The sequence below is a fragment of the Vidua chalybeata genome, chromosome Z, assembly GCF_026979565.1.
Source record: "Vidua chalybeata isolate OUT-0048 chromosome Z, bVidCha1 merged haplotype, whole genome shotgun sequence".
Classification (NCBI taxonomy): Eukaryota; Metazoa; Chordata; class Aves; order Passeriformes; family Viduidae; genus Vidua; species Vidua chalybeata.
Window position 1 is genome coordinate 65,857,608 of NC_071570.1, and position 21,302 is coordinate 65,878,909.

Consider the following 21,302-nt stretch of genomic DNA (forward strand, 5'->3'; position numbering starts at 1 on the left):
TTAAGGTGTATACGTAAATTTGTAAATAAAATAAAATAAAATAAAAAGCCTTTTCCTTCACCCACCCTGTATGCTTAAGAATGTGACCATACCCTGAACTGACAACAACCATTACAGGATTCCCTCACTTACTTATGGTAATATCTACAGACCTGCAAATGGTCAGGAAAGTGGCCATTATGCATAATTTCTACATATAAATGACTGTGGTGTACAGTTTTGGGTGAATAGTTTCCAAAATGACCTTCTTGGGGGAAAAAATAAAACTAGTTTCAGTTTGAAAACTAACAAATGTTGTAATTTTGAGGTGGTTCATGGTAGTGTAAAATAACCATGAAAAGCTGAAAATGAAAAATCAGTATGAAGAACCTCATGAAAAGAAGCCGGGAAATAAAACCATCCTCCATGCTTGCATTTGCAGGAGAAAAAAAAAAAAAAAGCCATGGTCAGAGCCAGTATGGCTGATGCTAGATATCTGCTTTGCTGACATAGCCATAAAGATAATGCAAATTTTTAAAACACAACAAAGGCTGAAACTTAAACACACCAAAATAAGACACATGTAAAAGAGGGGGTACAGCTGAGATCTTAAGAGCTGAGATAATCTTGGAGTTGAGATTTACCTGCTATGTCATCTGCAATTGCAAATTCATCCTTTACAGAAGAAAATTCAACCTCGGTCTGGTTGCTAGCGTTGATAGAACCAGATCTCGGCTGGGTAGGACTCTCCTCAGAGACATCAGTTGGCTGCAGAAACGCAGTGTGAACATCCTGAATGTGAGCTTTTAGGTCTTCGTAAGATGGAGCTCGAAAATCGCAGCCATCGCACTGCAGGACCTCCATGGTTCAGGATGATCTTTTACATTAGAAAAATCTGCAAGAAAAACAGGAGAAGGAGAGAAGAAGAACAATATGAATTTACAGCAGCACTTTTGGAACAAATCCTGGAAAAACCAAGGTAACACCAAGCTTTTGATGACTCAGTCATTTGCAGAGATTCCACAAACATAGCAGTGTGGAACTCAACCTTTCCTTACCTTATTAAGAAGCATCTACTCAGATCCACAAGAAGTTCTATCTAGGTAGCTCACAAGCTGCTGACTCAACTCTGTGAACAGTCAACTCTCTGACAAGTGACTACTGATCCAACGGACTTTGTCCTCTTGGCTTTTCCATTACATCGGGCTGTTTTTCAGAATTTGGTCTTGTTCAAAGACCACAGCCTTTGTGCAGAGAAATGGCACATTACTCCCAGTCATACACTGGAATTTACAATCAGAAGACAGCAGCTTCTGCCTTCAGGAGACACACTCTAACCTTCCTGGAAGTTGCCAATTCCTGCCTCATTCACTACCATGCCATCAAAAGGTTTCACAGGGAGAAATCTGTCTTTCATCACAGCATCCTATCTGTCCTGATATTGAAAGCCTAAAACTAACAGCAAGGTTACAAGCAAGGATACACTTACGCGAACCCAAGGCAGAATACTTTGCTCTGCCCTACTTCCACCAAGCTTTTAAGGGCACCTCCACTCTTTGTTAAAATGTTTACATTTTAGTTTACATGTTTACATGTTTACATTCAGTCTATTCTAGGGAGAAGACCTTTGTGCCTTAGCAGCCTGGGGGATGGAGGCAGCCGGAGGAAGAAAAGGACAGCAACGGGAACAACCATACTGAAAAAGTACAATGGAAACACGAGTTACAAAGACTCAAGAGTCATTATGACGTCCCTGATTTATCCAAAAGCCCTGCATACCTTCAAGTACAAAGCAACATAAGATACAGTGAAGAAGAGTGGTTTAGTTGTGACAATTAATCCTGTGACAGAGGGTTGCACTGCCATGAAGGACAGGAGATACAAAGCAGAAGCCAAACAAAAGACTTAGACCCTCCTACCCTGTGCAGCGCTTAGGCACAAGAGCTACCTACCTACGCTAATACAGCAATTGCCTCTTTAAGCTTCCATGCTTCCTTTTCTGCTGGAAAAGGATGACAAATGGAGTATTTCAGACGTCCAAGACACAACGGCAGTCCACAGCAATTTAAATTCCATGTGTTTGTTGTATGTAGAGTATGGAGGAAGCAACCTACAAAGTGAGGAGAAAGCTCCAAAACACTAAGGCACAGAAAAAAATAGAGGGCAGTGCACCAGGATTTTAGATGAAGGAATGCTTCTTCTGATATCCTACTAAAATAAACTTCTAGCTAGTCAAATTCCGGACAGTCTGAGCACAGAGGCTCTCCTCACATTTACCTACATTACTTTGCAGGCTGCACTGTGCCCTTTCTCTCCCCCCACTGCCTCTCACCACCAATAAAGAAAATGAACGCTGCACCAGCTTCTTTTCAGCTAACAAAGTTACAATAATCGAGATACTCAAGCTTTTATGTGCAAGCACCAGACCAAATTGTGTGGAAGAGGTTGCTATCTGCTCTGGATCAAATTACAGCAGTGAGTGAAGCCCCACCCCACGTCTCCTTTAGCACAGTCCATTAGACCTGAAAACAAATTTTTTCCATGGAGCAGACGACTCCTGCATTTAGAGCACTTCACAGAAAAGCAGATCATCCAGTTTTCACTACCCATCCCCCAAGCTTAGTCCTTTCATCTCAGCCAAACAAGCCACAGCTCTACTGAATGTGTTTATCACACTTTCAAGAGATATGAGCCCCTGCGTCACTGAAGCTTTAAGACTCACTAAGCTGCCCTAGTCCTCTGAGCTTTGGGAGCAGCCATTTTAGCTCAGACAACTCCTGCACTCAGAGCCTCAGAGCTTCTTGCCTATGCACAACATGGCCTCACTTATCTCAGCTTCAGCTCAAGCACACCAGCCTTTTTTTCTTTTTTTTTTTTTCCTTTTCTTCCCCCCCCCCCCCGCCCCCTCTTTTTTAACTCCTCCTCCTTAGGTGATGCTTTAAAAATCACCATCCTCCAGAATCACATCTCGCTTTCTCCTGGCATGGCTTTGCCCTCTAAATCGTCTCTGCTCTCCTCCCCCTGCGCCCTCCTCAAAGCTGCACCTTCTCTCCTTCAGCAGAAGGCTTGGGTTTCCCCAAACCTCCTCCTCAGGGTTGGGTTCCCCTGTCCCATGGATGACAAAATGAGGCGGTTCGCTCCACAAACGCTGCATTCACAGCGTCAAGACACTGGTCCAAGATGTCCTACAGGCAGAGGAGACACGCAGCTGAGCCTCCCAGGAGCAGGAGGAGCAGGAGGAGCAGGAGGAGGAGGAGGAGGAGGAGGAGGCGCGGGGGAGTGAGGGGGGACAGCAGGCGGGAAGCCTCCAGCCGGGCCTGTCCCTGGGGAGCTCTCCTGCTTGGCGCAGAAGACACACCACCCCACTCCCCTGCCAGATTCCAAAGTCTAATGACCTTTGTTAATCACCACCCAGCCTGTCTGCATCAGCAAACCCTGCCAGCAGACACACCCTTCACACAAAGGCTGTAGCTATGCCTTTTAAGAGAGGTTCTCTGAAAGCTCCATTGTGTGGAAGAGATGAAAAACAAGGCGAGCACACAAAAAAACTCACTCTTCCCCCCCCTCAGCCCTCCCCCTCCTCAGCCCCCCGAAAACTTCAGACCCTTTAGAAACATCACTGAGAAACGCCGCCTCTTTTGGAAAACTTAAGGCCAGCTTATGAAATAGAAATAGAAAACCAGAAGGGAGATCAGCGCTTAGGATATGAAAAAAAAAAAAAAAAAAAAAACAATCCTGGCAGCTCCAAGAGGTGAAAACCACCACAATCTTCATTCATCTCCAGCATGCACTGCTGCTTGGAGAATGCATCCTTAAGGATGCTGGTTGCTGTCTACACAAGCTTAAACCAACCTTGTGTTGAGAGATATCATTAATAGCTGCTGATTACAAAAATGATGGAGACTCTCTAATGGGTTCCTGCTTGAATCTCAGCAGGGTCTGCACCACAAAGGTAGTACCAAGCCCAAGAAGAGGTTAATCTTACTGCTTCCCGTGAGGAACAAACATCAAGTACAGCTGAGGGGACTTCAGTGTGATGTTTTCACCATGCATCACCTGCTAAGAGCAGGATGAAGCCTTCTGTAAGGCATTCTGCTCTACCATTTCTACCATTTGTCTTTAAAATCCCACCGCTGTGTAAGGGCTAAAAACACACACTGCCAGTTTGAGCTCACGTATCAAAAGAAACTGTAACACAATGTGCATCTCTCTTCTTTTTTGTCCCCATGGGACATGACACCAGGAGATATTCACCCAGTGAAAAGAGCAAAGACCATTTTCAAGCGCAGATGTTGAAACACTGGCAAGACACATCCCGAGCCACGGAGATTAAGCAAGGTTCACACATCTCCATCATGGTCAGCTAAGCTAATTCATTCCATAATCCTTTACATTTGCAATAAGAAAATTTAGAGGGGAATGGAGGTGGAGTGAGACAGGAATTACCAAATCTATTAACTCAGCAGCAGAAGTGTGGGAAGAAAAACCCAAAGCAACCAAACAAAACCACCATTAAATGAATCCATAAATCCCAGAAGACCTTGAACAGATTCACAAGCGATCTCTTGAGACCACATTGTGTATAAATAATGTGACTTCTAAAATACCCTTACTAATGCAATGCTAACCTCACAAAACTTTATTAAAATGCCATTGTCTGGCTAATTTGCATTTACAATGTCTTCTTAGATATAGAGGTATTCTTATTTTTCTTATGAGCAAAAAGCTTTCAAAACACTGGGCAACAGAGATCCTCAAAGACACTGTTTTAAAGACACAAGGTGGTCTCAAATCATCTACAGCATCCTCCTCTACACTCATAAATGCCTGAGAACATCTGAGACACAGTTGCATTAGATTTTGAGGTTTGTAAAAATCCAAAACAAAAGATAATTGTACTTGTTGAACAACAGTAATTACAGAATTTGGCAGCATCCAAACTAGTACAAATCATTATGTTTAAGTTTGGTTTTAAAGCTTCAAAATACAAAATTAATTGTGAAGCCCAAGGCACTGACCTCAAAATTGAGCTTCTGTGGTTTGACTACCCATCCGTTATATTTTGAGATGGAGTCAGCAGAGCTTCTACAAGTTAAGAATATGCACATGTACAACCATAACTAAAAAGGTCAGTCAGACCACACAACAATCCGCGAGCTTCCAGCTCAGCATTAGTAACACTGCATGTGAAACAAAGGCATCTCCAGCTCCCCAGCCCTTCCTCTGGTCAGATGATCAGAGGCATCTTCAACCCCACAACTGAGGTGGGGCTCAGAGCGTTCATTTTACTCAACAAAAAGGTGGAGCTGAAGAGAAAATTTCTTCCCCCAAGCAGGGAGCAGGGAAGTGGCTGAGTCACCCTTCCTGGAGGTATTTAAAAGATATGTGGATGTGTACCTTGGGGGCACGGTTTTGTGGATGAACATGAGCAGTGCTGGCTGATGGTTGGACTTCATGGTCCTCGAGGTTTTTCCAGTCTTCCCCACCCTTCCAGAAATTAACCAAATACCACGGAAACTAAATTTGCTGGCATGTAATTACAGATAAGACAAGTTTTCAAAATTCCCATGAGTAACACCTCAGGCATTTTTCACTGCTAGGGAAGCCTGGGTTTTAAACCAATGCCTACAGCTGTGCTGACGACCTTCCAGCCCTGCTGCCTGGGCTCCTGGCCAGGTTCAGCCCATTTACAGTGGAGCTCCAGCTCTCATCTTTGGATTTGGGGTTTTGGGCTTTTTTTTTTTTTTCCCTGATTTTTTTCTTCTTAAACACTTTTTATAATGTAAGGTCACCACAGCAAAAATGAGGACAAAACAAACAAAATCATAAGATTAATGCAAAAACTAACACATTTGAGAAACTGGAAACCTGAAGGCTGTTCCAACTGGAGGAAGCCAGCCTCACCTTTCATTTATGAAAGGAAACCCCATAATTAATTAAGAATTCAGGGAATAAATTCAACTAACAACTACAGTCAGGTAAACCTACTCAACTCATAGATCTTTTTCAATGACTGAATTCCAGTCAAGCTATTGAAATTCTTGGTCCTATGAGGACTGTCTTTGGAGTTACTTCTCTGAGCTGGTAACAACATAAACTAAACTGAAATACCATTTCTTTTTTCACTATTTTTGTTTGCTTTTTTATTTGATACAACTGTGTTTTGATAGAACTCCATGGGCTGGATTGCAACTCCACAATATACATACTTTGTGGTTCATATTTTCCTGTAAAGGAATTAATGATAAAACTGTATCACTGGATACAGCTGTAATTATCAATATCTCCATACATTCAGTTTTGGGTTGTTTGTTCCATTCTGAAACTCAACAGTTAAGGACATAAGAGATATGTTAGCTGATGCCTGTGATTCCATTCTTCCAGTAAATATTTCCCTTGACTTACATGGAAATGTATATTAAAATGTAAAGTATTTTCAGGAAGAACTTTGCTATTGGGGATTCATTACAAATCAATAATACAATCTAAACTGAGCAGACACAAACTCATTTTCTTCCCAAAATGTCCTTATCTAGCTACCTGAAAGACTGTTTGAGCCTGAAGTGGGTTCCAGATCTGATTTCACAAAAGGAGATCTTCTACACATGCTTTTCAGAAAACTTTTCAGAAATCTCCCTGTCTTGGAAAATAGGATGGCTAACTCTGCTGATCCGCATACAGTTGATATTTAGTTATGTTCCTGAATACAGACATTTAACATACCCAATAGCACACTAAATCTATCACAGCTTGCAAAATCCTCTACATTAAAAAAAAAATATAAACCACATTCTTAAAGCTTATGGAAGAGATGATTCTCATTGCTGCCAGAAGCACGGTTCAGTTTTCTTTCTTTTTTTTTTTTCCGGTTCAAGAACCTCTCACATAAATAAGATTAAATGGGTCAAAATGATGGATACACTGGTATCAACTCAACTGATTCCCCAAGACTATGACTTCTCAAAAATAGGGGTGGAAAAAAGGTAAAACAAATAAACAAAAAATCCAAAACCCCAGAAAAATGTAGTTACTGAATATTAATACCTATTAGCCATCTCACTGTAAGACCACAGCAGAATAAAGGCACACCATGGATTTTAGAGGAAGGTGTGAAAGGAGAATCACAGATAGTGGAACCTATCTGGTTTTGCTAGGGCTTTACTGACTCAAGCTACCTAAGTGCTGATGACTCCTTCTTTTCCCACAAATAATGTTTCTTCTCTTTCTTTCTGTCCTGGGCTCTACATATATACCTGTTCTGTTAAAAAAATATATATTAAGAGGCCATCTGAATACCTGAAGGATACTTTCAAACTTCAAATTTTTGAAATAAAAGTAGATTGCAAATAAAATGCCACTATCTTATTAAACTACAAACTGAGACTGTCATACAAATTACAATTCTAGCCTTTTTTGTCCCTCTTTCCTTTGGGTTAGCTGTGAGGCAGTACCTGATACAGAGCATAGGCAACAGCGTCTGAGGATAAAGAACTTCCCTGATGAGAAAGGCTCTCAAACATTAAATGCTCTTGCCCCAAGCAAGGCTAGGATGGGTTCTTCTGATCTTCTGAATTACTTTCATGGCAAGTTATTAATCCCTACAGAATTCAGAAAGACACTAAATATATATATGAGAATCTGAACAACTGGATGGTCAGAGTAGGACTTTCTCCCTTATTTCGTATGATGCTTAATTTGCTGCACAAAACTAGTTTAAGAGGGAGGTGAAACAGGATGGGACAGAAATTTACAATAGAAATTTGGTTTTGCCACTTGGTTCCTGTACTAACAGGACATGAGCCAAGTCATTCACCTCCCCAGCACAACCAAGCCCCTCAGTGCTCTTCTGCACAGACACAAGGGGCAAGTGGGCTGGCCCAGCTGAGGAAAACAGACACCAGAGCCAAGCAGCTTGGCTTTTGTACCCTGCTCATTAGTGCTCCCCATATGGCACAATGGAACTGAATGCACTGGGGTCTGGGGTTTCTAATTTCCAGCCAAGAGTGTATTGTTAATTACCTCGAGTAATGCTGTTGCTGTGAGTTAAGAAAGAGGTGCAAACCCCGGTGGTATGCTGAGCTGAGAGGGAGAGGAAGATGTCAGTAGGTGGTGCTGAAGAACACGGCAGCACCGTGCCCGGGTACTCCAGAAACAACCTAATTCCTTCTCATGCATTGCAAATACCTTCCAGGAGCTTTTACACAAAGGATGCATTACCAGCCTCACCCTGGAAGGAGCAGGGGAGGAGCAGGCTCCTCAGCTTGGCACAACCCCAGCAAAGACCTCGATCTTGCCAAGAAAAGTCAGAGCTGCTTAAAAGTGGGTCCTGCCAGTTGCAAACCAGATACGACAAACTCCACCACATACCCCGCTGGACCGTGGATTGAAAGAACAGCCACAAAGTCTGAAGAGAGAAAAGATTATCTCCTGATAGCCATCTGCCCTTAAAACACCCTCCATCCAGTGCCTTTAGAAGTAATCTTGCCATTCACCCTGAACTCAATGCTCCATTCCATGGCCACTGGCAGTGCTGTGGCTGGTGAGCTGCGAGCTTTAAAGAGGACCAAATCTCAGTTTGCAAGAAGCACGGTATTTTTGCAGAGTCTAAATACAGCTTTAGAAACTGGTGACAGAGCTAAACCATGGGAACACAGAGACTGCTGGATTATTTTACGGGCCACAGAATTTTAATCTTAAGAGATCTGAGATTATACCAGCCAACACAGCTGGTTTAAAACACATGCAGGCACTCTGAGTGTAGTCACAGAGGTGAAAACCAAGTCACTAGCACTCAGAAACCACAAATACAAAGCTCTGCTTTGGGGCTCCAACTAAAAAAAATGTGATGCCAAATAAAGCCAGAATATCACTAGCTTGAAAGATGTGCGTGAAAAGTTGCTTTTCTGGACTCATGTTCCTCCTTTAAGTGCAGAAACTGAACTGGACCTGATGTAGCTGTGGTGACAAAGATTGAACTTGTCTGGTGAGAGGAGTAATCTTCCAGCCAGAAATCACTTCCCTAATTTGGCACCCCATTACCCTGTTTGGTCCCTCAAGACTCACTAAGAGAAGTTCACAGGGCAGCTGGGAACCAAAGGAACATTGCCTGGATCAGATCCAAGTGAGCCATAGCCCTGTGCCTGTCTTTCTCACCCATAAGAGCTCAGCTTCCTAAGGACCCTGAGGAGTAAGAAGCCCTCTCCCCCTCAGTCCACCAGAGATCTTACATGTTCCAGAGGTACTTTAGAAGTACAAGAGAGCATGTCGAGAGGATGGAAAAGGACTTTTAGAGGAATGGTTTTAACCCCATAAAACCAAAGCACCAGAATTCATGCTCTGTACCAGCCAGCAAAGCTGAGTGCAACAGCACACCACCTCATGCAAACGCAAACCCACCTCATGCATGACTCCAATTATAAAGCAAGATCCACTGCTGAAACCCTGCTGGAGGGTAAGAAAATACTGATTAACGAAGTCTAAAGATTGTTCAGCTCTTCCAGGCTACCCCTCAGAAGCACTTGTTTGTTTGAGGAGCTCCACAGACATCCTGGCTATTTTAACACTGCCTTTGTCTCCAGCTATCCCTCCCCTTCCCCCAGCTTTCTGCTATATTTGACATTTGCAGGGCATCAAGCAGAAGCTTCTCTGTCTGCCAGTTCATTTCCTCAGGTAATACAAGTCCATCACTGACCCATTTATAATACCAGACAGAATATACAGTTTTATTTGCCCACTGACTCACATGCAGTATGGCAGCCAGTATCTCTGCCCCAGGTAAAAGAACATACACTTTTCCAGCACTTGACAGACCTCAGACCAGTGATTACCACTAGGCTGACACCTTTTTCCCTAACAACCCCTCCCAAGAGTTCTTGTCCACCTGGGCAAGTGAAGGTCCTCTGTCTGTTTTGTGGTGGTGGCAGTAAGATGCTGGTCCTGCCAGCTGAGAAGGGATGCTGCAGAAAAGGAGGAACAAATTGCTGCTAACACGTTGCCCAAAATTCTTTGCCCCAAACAACTTCAGCTATAGATATAATCCTTTGGATTGCATGTTGAGGTACACTATGAGTGCAACGTCCTGGGTATAAATGAGAACCTTGCTCCTTTTGCTCCCCATTTTCACTCACTTACTCCTTCCAGGAATCAAATTTTTGCAGCTGGTGTAGTAATACAAAGCTCGAGTGCAAAATACTTAAAATAGCACTCTGGCTCATAATCATAATCATTAATGTGATACATAGATGGCAGACAGGCTCTAGAAGAAACCAAGTGGAACATTACAGTGTACTTCAGGATTGGAGGAAAGGGACTTCTGAGTGATCCTGCAACTATGGATCACAACATTTGTGAATTGACCAGGCTTAATGAAAGTTCTCCAGCCAGAAAGTGGTTTAATCAAACAGGAATTAGAAACTATTACATTAAAACAAAGAAAAAGTTGTTAGTACCTGTCTGTAAAAAAATATACTTCGTTATGCAGGTAATAATTAAGAACAATCTCCCACACAAAAAGAAAAAGAAAAAAAACACAACCGACCTCTTGTTAACCTTATTTCATGTCTTCCCAGTAATAAACATCTTGTGCCCCTGACTACTATGAATGCATTCAAATTAAGAAGAAATCTAGTAGTATAGCTCAGTTGTATCAAAAATGGCAAGAGATTGAAGATCCTAATGGAGTTCTTCTGTCCTAGTTTAATCTTTTTGCTTTAAATAAGCTGTTTGAGGGTCAGCCACTGACATCCAATTTCTTTTTCTTCATCCTAAGAAATACTCATACAGGGAATAGACCATAAAGAATAAAAACACCCCGATTTTCTTTTTAATAAGGGCTTAGATTATAAGCAACTGCATCCTTCAAAAGCTACAATCCTTGCAAATATGTGGACATTACAGAACTCTTAAGAGTTTTTTTTTTCTCTTCTGCAAGTCCATTACACAACACCTTAGTTTTTCTTCATCTGTTGCAAATGCTCTGCATTTAATGATTTGAAACTCAGCAATCTTCTAGCATTTAAATTTATCTAGGAAGGTAACAAAATCTAATTTTAGAACAAAATAATCAGTCTCCATTGTCATAAGATGATCTCATTTTGAAGAACCATTATTATGTGGCCCTAAAGATACAGAATGACACCTGATAAAAGTGAAGCAAAAACTTCACTCCAGAATATGTAAACAATTGCCAAACTACATCTATAACCCCCAGTGTCTCATGTCACAAGGAAAGTTCTGTTCAAGACTAATTTGCCAAGATAAAAACGATCTCTTGAGGTAAAAAACAAACAAACAAACAAGCAAACAAGCAAACAAGCAAACAAACAAAAAACCAAAACTGCGCCCAAATACTTAATTTTTGTAATAGAGTAGACTGGAAGGGATTTTCAGTTTCCCTGGCCTAAAAGAGGAGAATTCTTGGGGAAATTCAGTGTGGAGGGACTTTTTAAAAAGCACTTACATGTGTCCCCAGTAAAAACTTGAACTGTCTCCAATTAGGAAAAAACAAAATGCACTTAAAACCCCACCAAGATTCTTAGACAAATTCAAGAAAAGACAGTCCAGTGGCAACTCAGGCTTTGTCAGGGTTTTGGTTTTGTGAATAATAAGAAGCAATAAAGACAAGCCTCAGAAGAAGCACTAAATAAATGGCCAATAAATGGTCTTCTAATAAGACCTGGCCTCAGAAAAACCCTTATTTTATTGCATTACTGAAAATTGGTGGGACAGTGGCTCTTCAGGACAGGTGTTCTGCTTTTGGCTACGTGCTTTGGGTCCCAAAAAGGCTGTTTGGAACTGAAGTGGGTCTGTCTAAATAACTCCATGGCTAGGCAAACCTTAACATTTACTCTACATGCAAAAGTGGATAGGAGTGGGTAATATATTTTTAAGCTAAGAAAGATGGAGCAAAAAAAAAAAAAAAAGTTTCAAAATATGCAAAAGAAATCCAGGAAGATTGAAGCCCTGTAGTGGTTTAAAATCCATCTGTAAACCAAAGAGAACCCTCAGCATGATGAGATATAAACAGAATTATGGAATTTAGCTTGCCTTTTAATCTGGGAAATTCAGAAGTAATGTTCTGAAAGCAAAGGAAGGGTTTTCTGGCTCTCAGTGATTTCAACAAAGTAAATTCACCTATGATAATGACAGGCACATGTGCTGCATTTCACAGTTCCAAAGCAAATGGGTACATAATTCCTATTATCTTTACTGATTATTGTAGAACCATTAAAAAAAAAAAAAAAGGAACCAAGTTTGACTTAAAGGGAAGACACTTAAAACCTTCTCAACTTGCTGCTTTTCCAAGTCATACATCTAAGTACTTTCAGTAGATCAAGGGTCATTGAATCCTCCAGCTCAAGGAAATTTTAAAATAAAGCAAGATTAAGTTCAAAGCAGAATCCCATAAAGAATTCTATTTTGTTCCTACAAAAGGAATAAAGATGGAAACAAGCAAGCAAGGAAAAGAAACAAACAAGCAAAGAAAACCAGAAAAAAAGTGCAAAGACCTATGTTAGACTCAGCTGTTAAAAAAAAAAAGATTTATGGTAGTTGAAAGGGACAGGGTGTGTCTTTTAATTTACAAATGGCGAGGAGACAAGGACAATCACATATATAAACAAGATGTTCTCCTTGCATTAAGAGTCCAGCTAAGTGAACAGCTCTTCAGACACTGCATTCAGCAACACCACTTGTGAGTCATGTGGATCTGCTCCCTGTTTCTTTCATACCAAAAGAGGCATACATGAACCTGATGACACCAGAATTCACACAAAGAGTATTCTGAGACATTCTATTTGTTTTTAGCTAGCGTCCTTGAACGCTATGGAAGAAAAAAAAGAACATAATGTGGTCTGCAGTCCACTCTAGACTTTTTCCCTTTTAAAAGTCATTTGAATAAGAGGCATTTGCACTTTTTTTAAATTCACTTCTAGCAATAAGCATTCATTCAGGCGTGGGTTCTTGTTTGCAGGAATGCACACAGAGTCAAAGTTCCACATTAATTTATGACCTCATTGACTAAGTGTCTATGGGAGAAGTGTACAATCAGTTCTGCGCAAATTTCATTTTCCCTTCTGCTGTTTATGGAACACTGGAGCGTGACAAAAGACAGGATCATATGTTTCAGGTTTCCATTCATTTATCACAGACAAGTCATTAAGTTCAGCAGAATTTTGCTCTCAGAGACAGCAAAGACTGAAGTATCACCCTGGTTTTCAAACAGCTGCAAATTCAAAATGAAATCTGAAGGCTCACGATTTCAAGTTGCAGATGAGAAACAAAAAGGCAGATATCTGTAAGTATTTCAGGCAGCAATACTGACCTTCTATTCCATCCAATCACAACCTATTTATTTGACTCTCTAAGTTCAGGCCACACTTGTTGGTGGGCTCTGTGTGTGTGAAAAGCAAGCTGAGTGAGTCTGCCACAAAAAAACCTTCTTCCTTTACCTGGTAGTGGAGAACCACAAAGAAGTGAAGCGGCCTTGGCTCCAGGTCACACAGCTGGCCTGTGGCACAGCCAGCAGCACGAAGTGGCTTTCCAGACTCCAGCCCTTCCCTGCGATGCCACGCTACCTTCCTGTGTCACTGTCCCGGAATCCCAGTGCCAACTTTCCACAAGAAGAAATGAAAAAGCTCTCCAGCGTAGCAGAAGTTGTAATTCCAGAAGGAAGAGTAAATTAAAACACCACACACAAGGATATAACTGATGCTCTTTATTTATCTTTGTATTTATTTTTTAGCTGGAGTTGCCACTTCCACCTTTCTGCACAGAATCCAGGCCTTTTGCTGAAGAATTTAGGTCAACTCAGCAAAATGTCAGAGCTGCAGAGAAGAATACCAATAGAGATGGAGTTTGGGGCTGGTGAACAAGGTCTAACCCTCATATTACCTGACATTGCAGTGGAGGATGTACATGGTAAAAAAACTGGGTTTTTTGGGGAAGCTTTTTATGAGGGTGAGGAAGAATATTTGTTTTGCAGGGCTGGCAGCTAGAAAAACTAAAATTCTTGGATGATCTGAGAGGCTTTTTTCTTAACAGAACTTTGCCCAGACTGCTGAGTCTTTCTTCCCAAACTCTTCTAAATAATCAGAAACATCATAATAATTCTGTTCTAGCAAGTGATCTGGACAAAATCCCATTCAATACTTACTAGCAATTATCAAAGAAATTCCCTTTATAGCACCTTCATAAAGATACCTGCAAGAGGAACTCTCTGGGTCTTCCTTAATGTCTTTTTTTAAGCAGGAGATATTCAAGACCATAGAAGAGGAAGTTTGATTTAATCAGACCTCTCTTTCACACATGCTAGCTGGAGCCACAAAGCATGTGCACACTTCCACTCCACTCTGGCTGACAAAATTTACAACAGCAGCAAACCAAGCAATTAGTTTTCACATGCTGACAGTTGCACCTATCATTCATTGTTTGAATATCACCACAAGCAAGACAAAGGTATTTTATAGATAGATTGTACGAGAATCACGTCCTACAAAACCTTTAGGCATCACATCACCTTCAGCCTATGTTCAACCAGTATGTGAAGCTACTATAGTTTTTCTGAAAATAAGGTTTTTCAATAAAATAAGTGTTCCCTACTGAGAGTCTGTATGTCTAAGAAAACACGTCTTTCCAAAAGGCTCTGTGCTCAGAGCCATGCACAGCCTACCAAGGACTCCTGATCCCATTTCATGTGAACCCAAACTCTGCAAAAGGAGCTTACAGACACAGAGCAGCCTCTGTAGTAATCCAAGATACTGCTGGCATTCCTGCTGAAAAGAAGCACACTGAGCATGCTTCATCCTATGTCTGCAGAGCAGAACCAGCCTTGAGCCCTGCTGAAAGCCAAGTGTGTCAAGGGCAGCTGTGACTGCTACTTTGCCTGGGCAGAGATGAGGAAAAACAACTCTCCTTTGGGTGTTTGGGGTTTTTCTTCTACCTGTAGCTGTAAACTCAGATACACAAACATTCTTGGTGCAGTTGGAAGACACCCGGCTAAAAACTCGATTTGCACTTACTACAAGGTGCATCTGGGCATGTCATGCAGTCAAAAGCATGGGCTCCAATCTTTCAGCACACCTGAGGTGGCACACAGGCTACAGGTAAGGCTGTGCACAGCTGCCTCTGCAGAAACTGTGCACACAGTTTCTGTCAGCGTCGCCTGAGAGAAGAACAATCCCAGCTGCTCCACACCCAGACCCTGGAGGAACCCTGGCTTCCCACCCTGGCCAGCCCAGCTCACAAATGCCATGGGAGCTGGTGTGAGATCAGACCAGCACTTCGAGGAAGCAGGCAAAAAAGGATTAAATCTTTCGCCGCCTTCATCCCTCTCCACATTCATAATTAATGAAGAATTGTATCTTCGTAGGTTCCTAGACTTGTTTGTCTGAGTAGAGTCACCTTTTCTTTCAAAAGACCATTCCTTTCTAACATAACTTGCCTCACTTCCCAAGCTGTACTCCTGGCACTAAACCATACCTTTCTGCTCTTCTGTCAAAATTATTCTTCCTGGTATATCCACTATCTCCTCTGTATGCCTCTCATCCTCCAGGTCTTCTAGAAAGATGATCTGATCATCTGCTATTTCTACAGTCCAACAGTAAACACATGAGCAACACAGCTCTGAAGCTAAAATAGTTGGTCCTTCCTTTCTTCTGAAGCTGTTTGTCAGCCCGATCACTCAGCACTCAGCATGACATAAAAGCCACTGCTTTTCTCTCTTAAGAAAGGAACACATTCTCAAAAAAGACTGCTCAGCTCAGACCCCTTACTCAGTAGGGCAGAGAAAATGTGGGAGAGAGAGAAGGGAGTGCCGGGAAGCCTCTACAGCAAACATCACCAGGAATGACTGGCACTTGTCTGTCCCTCAACCTGCTGCTGCTGAGGGGCCTCCCGTGCACACCAAAAAACTGCCATCTGAGGCTACAGAAGCCTTGTATTTCTTCCTCTTTCTTTTTGAGGAACAAGGCTCCCTTTTTGGTTCTCATTGTCTGCTGCTCTGAGCTCTGTAACTGATACAACCGTGGCCAGCCAAGGTCCTGTGTATGTGTGTGTGTGTGTGTGTGTGTTTGCTATGTCTGGATCCTCAGGAAGGCAGCCTGGTATTTTATTTTTAAACTTTGGCTCCTGTTGCACAGCCCCACATATAATGGCTCCACTCCTGATGGTTGGATACTCTTCTGCTATCAGTTTTCAAAGAAAAACAAAGCTACCCAAGCCAATGCCACCAAGAGAACAGAAGCAAAGTTCTCGCCTTAAGATTTTCACCCCCACAAAAAAACACCCCAGGAGATCACAAAAAATATTAAGCCATCAGTGTCATCCCAGCTTCATGCTGCTGTATTGTTGCAAGCTGTAGAATATTGTGCAAGTCCCAGCAACCGCTGTGGTTTTAGAGACTTCTCTAGGTTTTTATTTCTAGAAATTTGCTGGAGTTCTGCCACTTTTCCCCAGCTGAGGACCAGACCTTTATGTGGATCGGTACTCACTACAGCCTTTTATTACAAAGTGGAGGATTGAAACAGGAGTGAGTTCTTCTTCCTCACTTGGAAGAAGAACCTGCAATGGATCTCCCAGGTTTTAGGAGGTGAAAGAGGCAGAACCCAAACATGCTAATCAGGGACTGGTGCTATTGTTCACTCTTGCGGGAGAGCCTGTGTTGCAAAGCTGACAAAATAACTGATATCCTATAACTCTAAGCCACCTGCACTACAGGATCATTTCAGCAGTGAAGGTTCACTGTCAAAAAATGAAAAAAAAAATTTTCCTTTTCAGCTGAGCACACAGGCCTATATCTGTAGGCTTGATTACTGGAAGAAAGGAAATGTTCAAGCTGAAGACAAAAGGACTTGGACCCATGCCTGGGAGAAGAGATTTGACACAGAATAGAGGAGAGAAATGGAGAAAAAGTGGTTTGTCAAGAGGAAGCAATCTTTTTATATCTTATCTCATATATACTTGCATTTCATGGTGGGACACCATTAATTAGTGCTATTTACAGGTTAAAATAGTCACTCATTCCAAAAACAAGGGGAACAGCTTCAACGTTTTTCTCCTTCATTCCTGATCTCCTTTCTTCTCCCATTGGCTTCTAGCTCTTTCAGTTCTGAATCTTGAAAGAACCCTTCCAAAACTGAAACTATAAATTAAGAATTGAAAACAACCTGTCAATTCAAGGAGAATCAAAATTCTCCTTCACGCTGCTGTAATAATTGGTTTATAAAGTAAAAAAAAAAAACATTTACAGTGAGGCCTCTACTGCTGACCTTCAAAACCAAACTAATGAACTATTTTTCCCCTGAAACTGACTTGTTTTTGCATCAGTTATAAAAAAAAGATGATTTAATGATTTTTATTTAAAATACTTAATTGTTAAAGTATTTTATAAGCACAGAAGACAAAACAACCTAATCTCTAGATTTCATAGATTTATCACCCTTGACAGACCAAAGCCTAAGATTTGAGAGATGACTAACAAAAAAAATGAAACCAAATTACTACTGAAATTGCTAAGACCCTCAAATCTACTGAAATGCATTTACAATAATAATTCTACTGCTAATAATAATTTCAGATGGTTTAGTTGGGCTATCTATAGTAGAATGTTAGGCTACCCTAGGAAACTGACATGTTGACAAATTATGATTGGGTTTTTGTGCAACAACGTCCTCTATGGTAACTACAGGACAAAAGCCTCGGGTTTCCATCTGTAAAACCAGGACTAAAGTTCGGGGTGACTCAAGTGCTGCTAAATTCCAGAGGAAACCAGAGATCTTCCTTCTGGGGGATTTTTTTATCCTTTAGAAATTACTGTGTGAAAGTCTGCAGTAGCTCTGTCAGGACTTTAAAAAAAAATCTATTTCCTTTTATTCCTCTGCTGTAGAGACAACAGAAAAATGCATCAGACTGTGAAGAGGAAAGCAGCTTCGACCAACCTTCTGCACAGATTCTACTTGGAGAACAAAATGCATATCACTTGTCTATAGCCTAAAATGGAGATATGGAGGAATGCCCAGTACAGACAATCAAGCCTTAACTGATAACTACAAACCCACAGTCAGCCTTATCATTTCACCTAATTTGGTTTATTTGCTTCCCATTCCTTTGCCAGGTGTGGAAGAACCTTCTTGCATATTCTGGTAGGACCACCTCCCTGGACTCCCTGCAGCTCCACATGGCAGGATTCCCATCAAATGTGCTCTAATCCCTAAATTGACACCAGATAGCAGTGGGAGTCATCCTGCTGAAGGTTCAGCTTTTACAGCTACACAATTTGTCCGCAACCAACTCAATCAAGCCTGTCTCTCACCACAGCATCTGAGGAGAAACTACACTTAACCCCTCACAACTTTTGACAGTCCATCAGAAATTCCAATACCTCTCCTTTTTTACCTGCAATTCAATTAGAAATTAGGAACTGTTTACATCATGAGCATTTTTCTAGTCTTAGGTTCCAGCCACTGCATCTTTTTCCAGCTTTATACAGACACCAGATTCCTGTAGTACTGTGCAGAGACAGGCAAATTGGCTGCTTTTAGTCCTCCAAATGTCACTCCTGAAAACCTCTGAAAGGGAGGAATGGACTACCTGAAAGCTCTCATGGTGAAGCACAATTTTCCAGGCTTCAAACCTTTACTATCATGAGCTTTTCCAACCTAGTCCACTTAGCTATTCTAACCATCTTAAAAATATCTACTACTTTGCAGGATCACTGTTTTTTTTTTTTTTTTAATTTAAAAGGAACACAGGAGTCTTCCTTTAAGTCCACACAGGCTGCAAAGCCAACACATTTCACATTTCTTGAGTGAGTCTCAGACCATTTTCTGTTCCACATTTTCTGTCTTTTACAGATACAAACTGAACGACAAGCTTTTAGGTCTGACACATTAAAAAATATAAATTACTGGCATAAAAAACAGACAGAAAAAAGGAAAAGTCTCTTTAAACCCTGTCAGATACCCTTCTTGTCTGACCTGTGGGATGCTTTTGTTTTGAATGGAATGGGTCCAAAATACAAAGGAAAACCCTTGCTTATCTCTTTGGGATCAGGCTCTCAAAGGCACAACACTGGTGTTATTTGTTTGATACATCAAAGCAAGGTCATTACTTACTTCAATCTTGTAAAGATCCAAAAGTCTTCTGATACACCAGAAAAGCCAATGGCCAAGGAGATTTATGACTCTCCTGCACTTTCTGCATGGAATTTTTTATCCCACAGTCCCTTTGTCCTAGAGATGCAAAAAACAGGTGCCTCTCTCTGGATGATCCCTGAGGCACTGACCCATTCTCAACCCCTTTTACTTGGTGGAGGGGAAAAAGACCAAAACCAAACAGAAACCAAACCACAAAATATGTCAGATGTAGGTCCAAAGATGGTACAAATACATGTTTTGATCATTTGTCTCCTACAACTCAGCTCCACTGAGAACATTCGATGACCGCCCAAAAGTCTGTTGTAGTCTTTCATGTGGAATTGATAAATTCTCAAGTTTTGTCCACTGGAACTTCAGACATTCACTCTGTTTGACCTAACAGATGCCTGAGAACCCAAGAACATTGCTGTCATTCAGAGTTTCATGCAAGCCAATCCTGCTTCCCATGTTTCCTCTTTGATTTACGGCACAATATAGCTCCCCCCCATTTTTGGGGGGGGGGGGAATCGATCAGCTCTATGACTGGCACAGTGCTCTGAATTTTCAGAAAGCAGAGATTGGTCCAGCTGTCTTATATTTTTAGAAGTCATATTACTAAGAAAATATGTATTAAGATTTGTATTAAGATATGTATTAAGATCTGCCTAATATAAATTTGTGACTGTAACAACTTCAAAGGATACTTTCTCAAGTTCTCCAAACCTAGCCAAGATCCTCTGCTGTCCCTCCTATTTCCTGAAGAGGTGAGTAAGCAGAAGATAGTAAGAAATTATTTTGTAGCCTTCACTGATACACAGTTGACCTTTAATCTCTGCTTGGTGCCAGGTCTGATACTGGTCTTTTCACTTTCAGACACAAATCTTTATCACTTGAGAGAATGCTTGTGAGATTTATGTGCAACCATGAGATTTTTCTACTTGTCCTCACAGTCAGGCATGGACTGAAAGCTCATTGAACTCCTTCCACTAGACATTTTTGGAATATAAACATTTTTTGATCACTCGGTCCAAATAACACTGACTTAGTTTAGACACAGTTTGCAACCATGGTTGAATAAAGGAGCAACACTAGTGGTATTATTTCCTGTCCCCAGTATTATTCCCCTTAGGTCAAAGAAGCTGGAAACACATGCTGGTGGGTTCTGGGTCAAATCCAGCATGGCACATCCTCTGGGATGGCTTTTTAGCCTCTGCTGAGAATAAACAGAGGGAACAGTGAAGTGGAATGAGAAGTGACTGAAGGGCAGCTCTCAGAGGATGTGACCAGTAGCACAGAGTCCTGTTATTAGAGGTGTCCCCAAAGTTTGGTACTGGGTCCAGTATTGTTTAATGGCTTGGGATAGAGTGTCCCCTCAGCAAGCTCACTGATGATACAAAACTGGGAGTGCTGTGCTGCCGTTCTCAAGGGCCTGAAGGGATGGGTACAGCAGAACATTTTGAAATGCAAAAATGCAGGGTCCTGCACCTGGGCAGGAATAACCCCAAGCACCAGCACAAGCCAGGGAGAACTGGCAAACAGCTCTGCAGAGAAGGACCTGGAGGCCCTGGAGGACAAAGAGCTGTCCTGAGCCAGCAGAGTGTCCTGGGGACGAGGAGGCCAATGGGATCCTGGAGTGCACTTGGAAGGACACTGCCAGCAGGTCACAGGGGGATCCTGCCCCTCTGCCCAGCCCTGGGAGGCACCTCTGGACTGCTGTGCCCAGCTCTGGGCTCCTCAGGGCAGGAGGGACACAGAGCTCCTGGAACAGAGCCAGCAAAGGCTCTGGAGGTGAGCAAGGGCCTGGAGCATCTCCCTCACCAGGAAAGGCTGGGGGAGCTGGGGATGTCTTTTGAAAAGAGACAATGAGAGGCTGGACCAAATGACCTCCAATGGTCACTTTCCAACCTGACCCTTGCTGTGATTCTGTGAAATTCGGTGAATTTTCACAATTATTTTGGGACACTAAACAGGCCAATCATGGCAGCCCAGCCATCACACATTGGAAACTTTCAACAGAGGCTTCCAATCAGGAGAGTCTGATGACTTTCTGATGTGCTTTTTTAAAGTGGGCTTCTAAAGCAACAGCTTTGTTCCCAACTGCCAGCATCCTGTGGAATTAATTTAGGTCTTTTTTGGATTGACAGAATCGTCTAGGCTGTACGTGGGAAAACAAAGGGCAGAAGGGATCTCATG

The 21,302-nt window shown here is 41.9% G+C and overlaps 1 protein-coding gene across 7 annotated transcripts in view; it reads right to left on the reverse strand.

The window, feature by feature from the left end:
* The window catches only part of ZNF462 (zinc finger protein 462), an 88,394-nt gene that overhangs the window by 48,512 nt on the left and 18,580 nt on the right, over positions 1-21,302 (reverse strand). For 5 of the 7 annotated variants that reach the window (XM_053931886.1, XM_053931885.1, XM_053931884.1 and 2 more), the window contains exons 1-4: positions 1,605-1,664; positions 1,318-1,428; positions 1,038-1,223; positions 624-874 (exon numbers count right to left, since the gene is read on the reverse strand). In XM_053931886.1, the coding sequence (XP_053787861.1) occupies positions 624-843 (220 nt within the window). In that variant the 5' untranslated portion in view covers positions 844-874; positions 1,038-1,223; positions 1,318-1,428; positions 1,605-1,664. Of the gene's footprint in view, positions 1-623; positions 875-1,037; positions 1,224-1,317; positions 1,429-1,468; positions 1,665-21,302 lie in introns of those variants that run through there. The other 2 variants (XM_053931882.1, XM_053931883.1) reach the window with 2 other exon arrangements.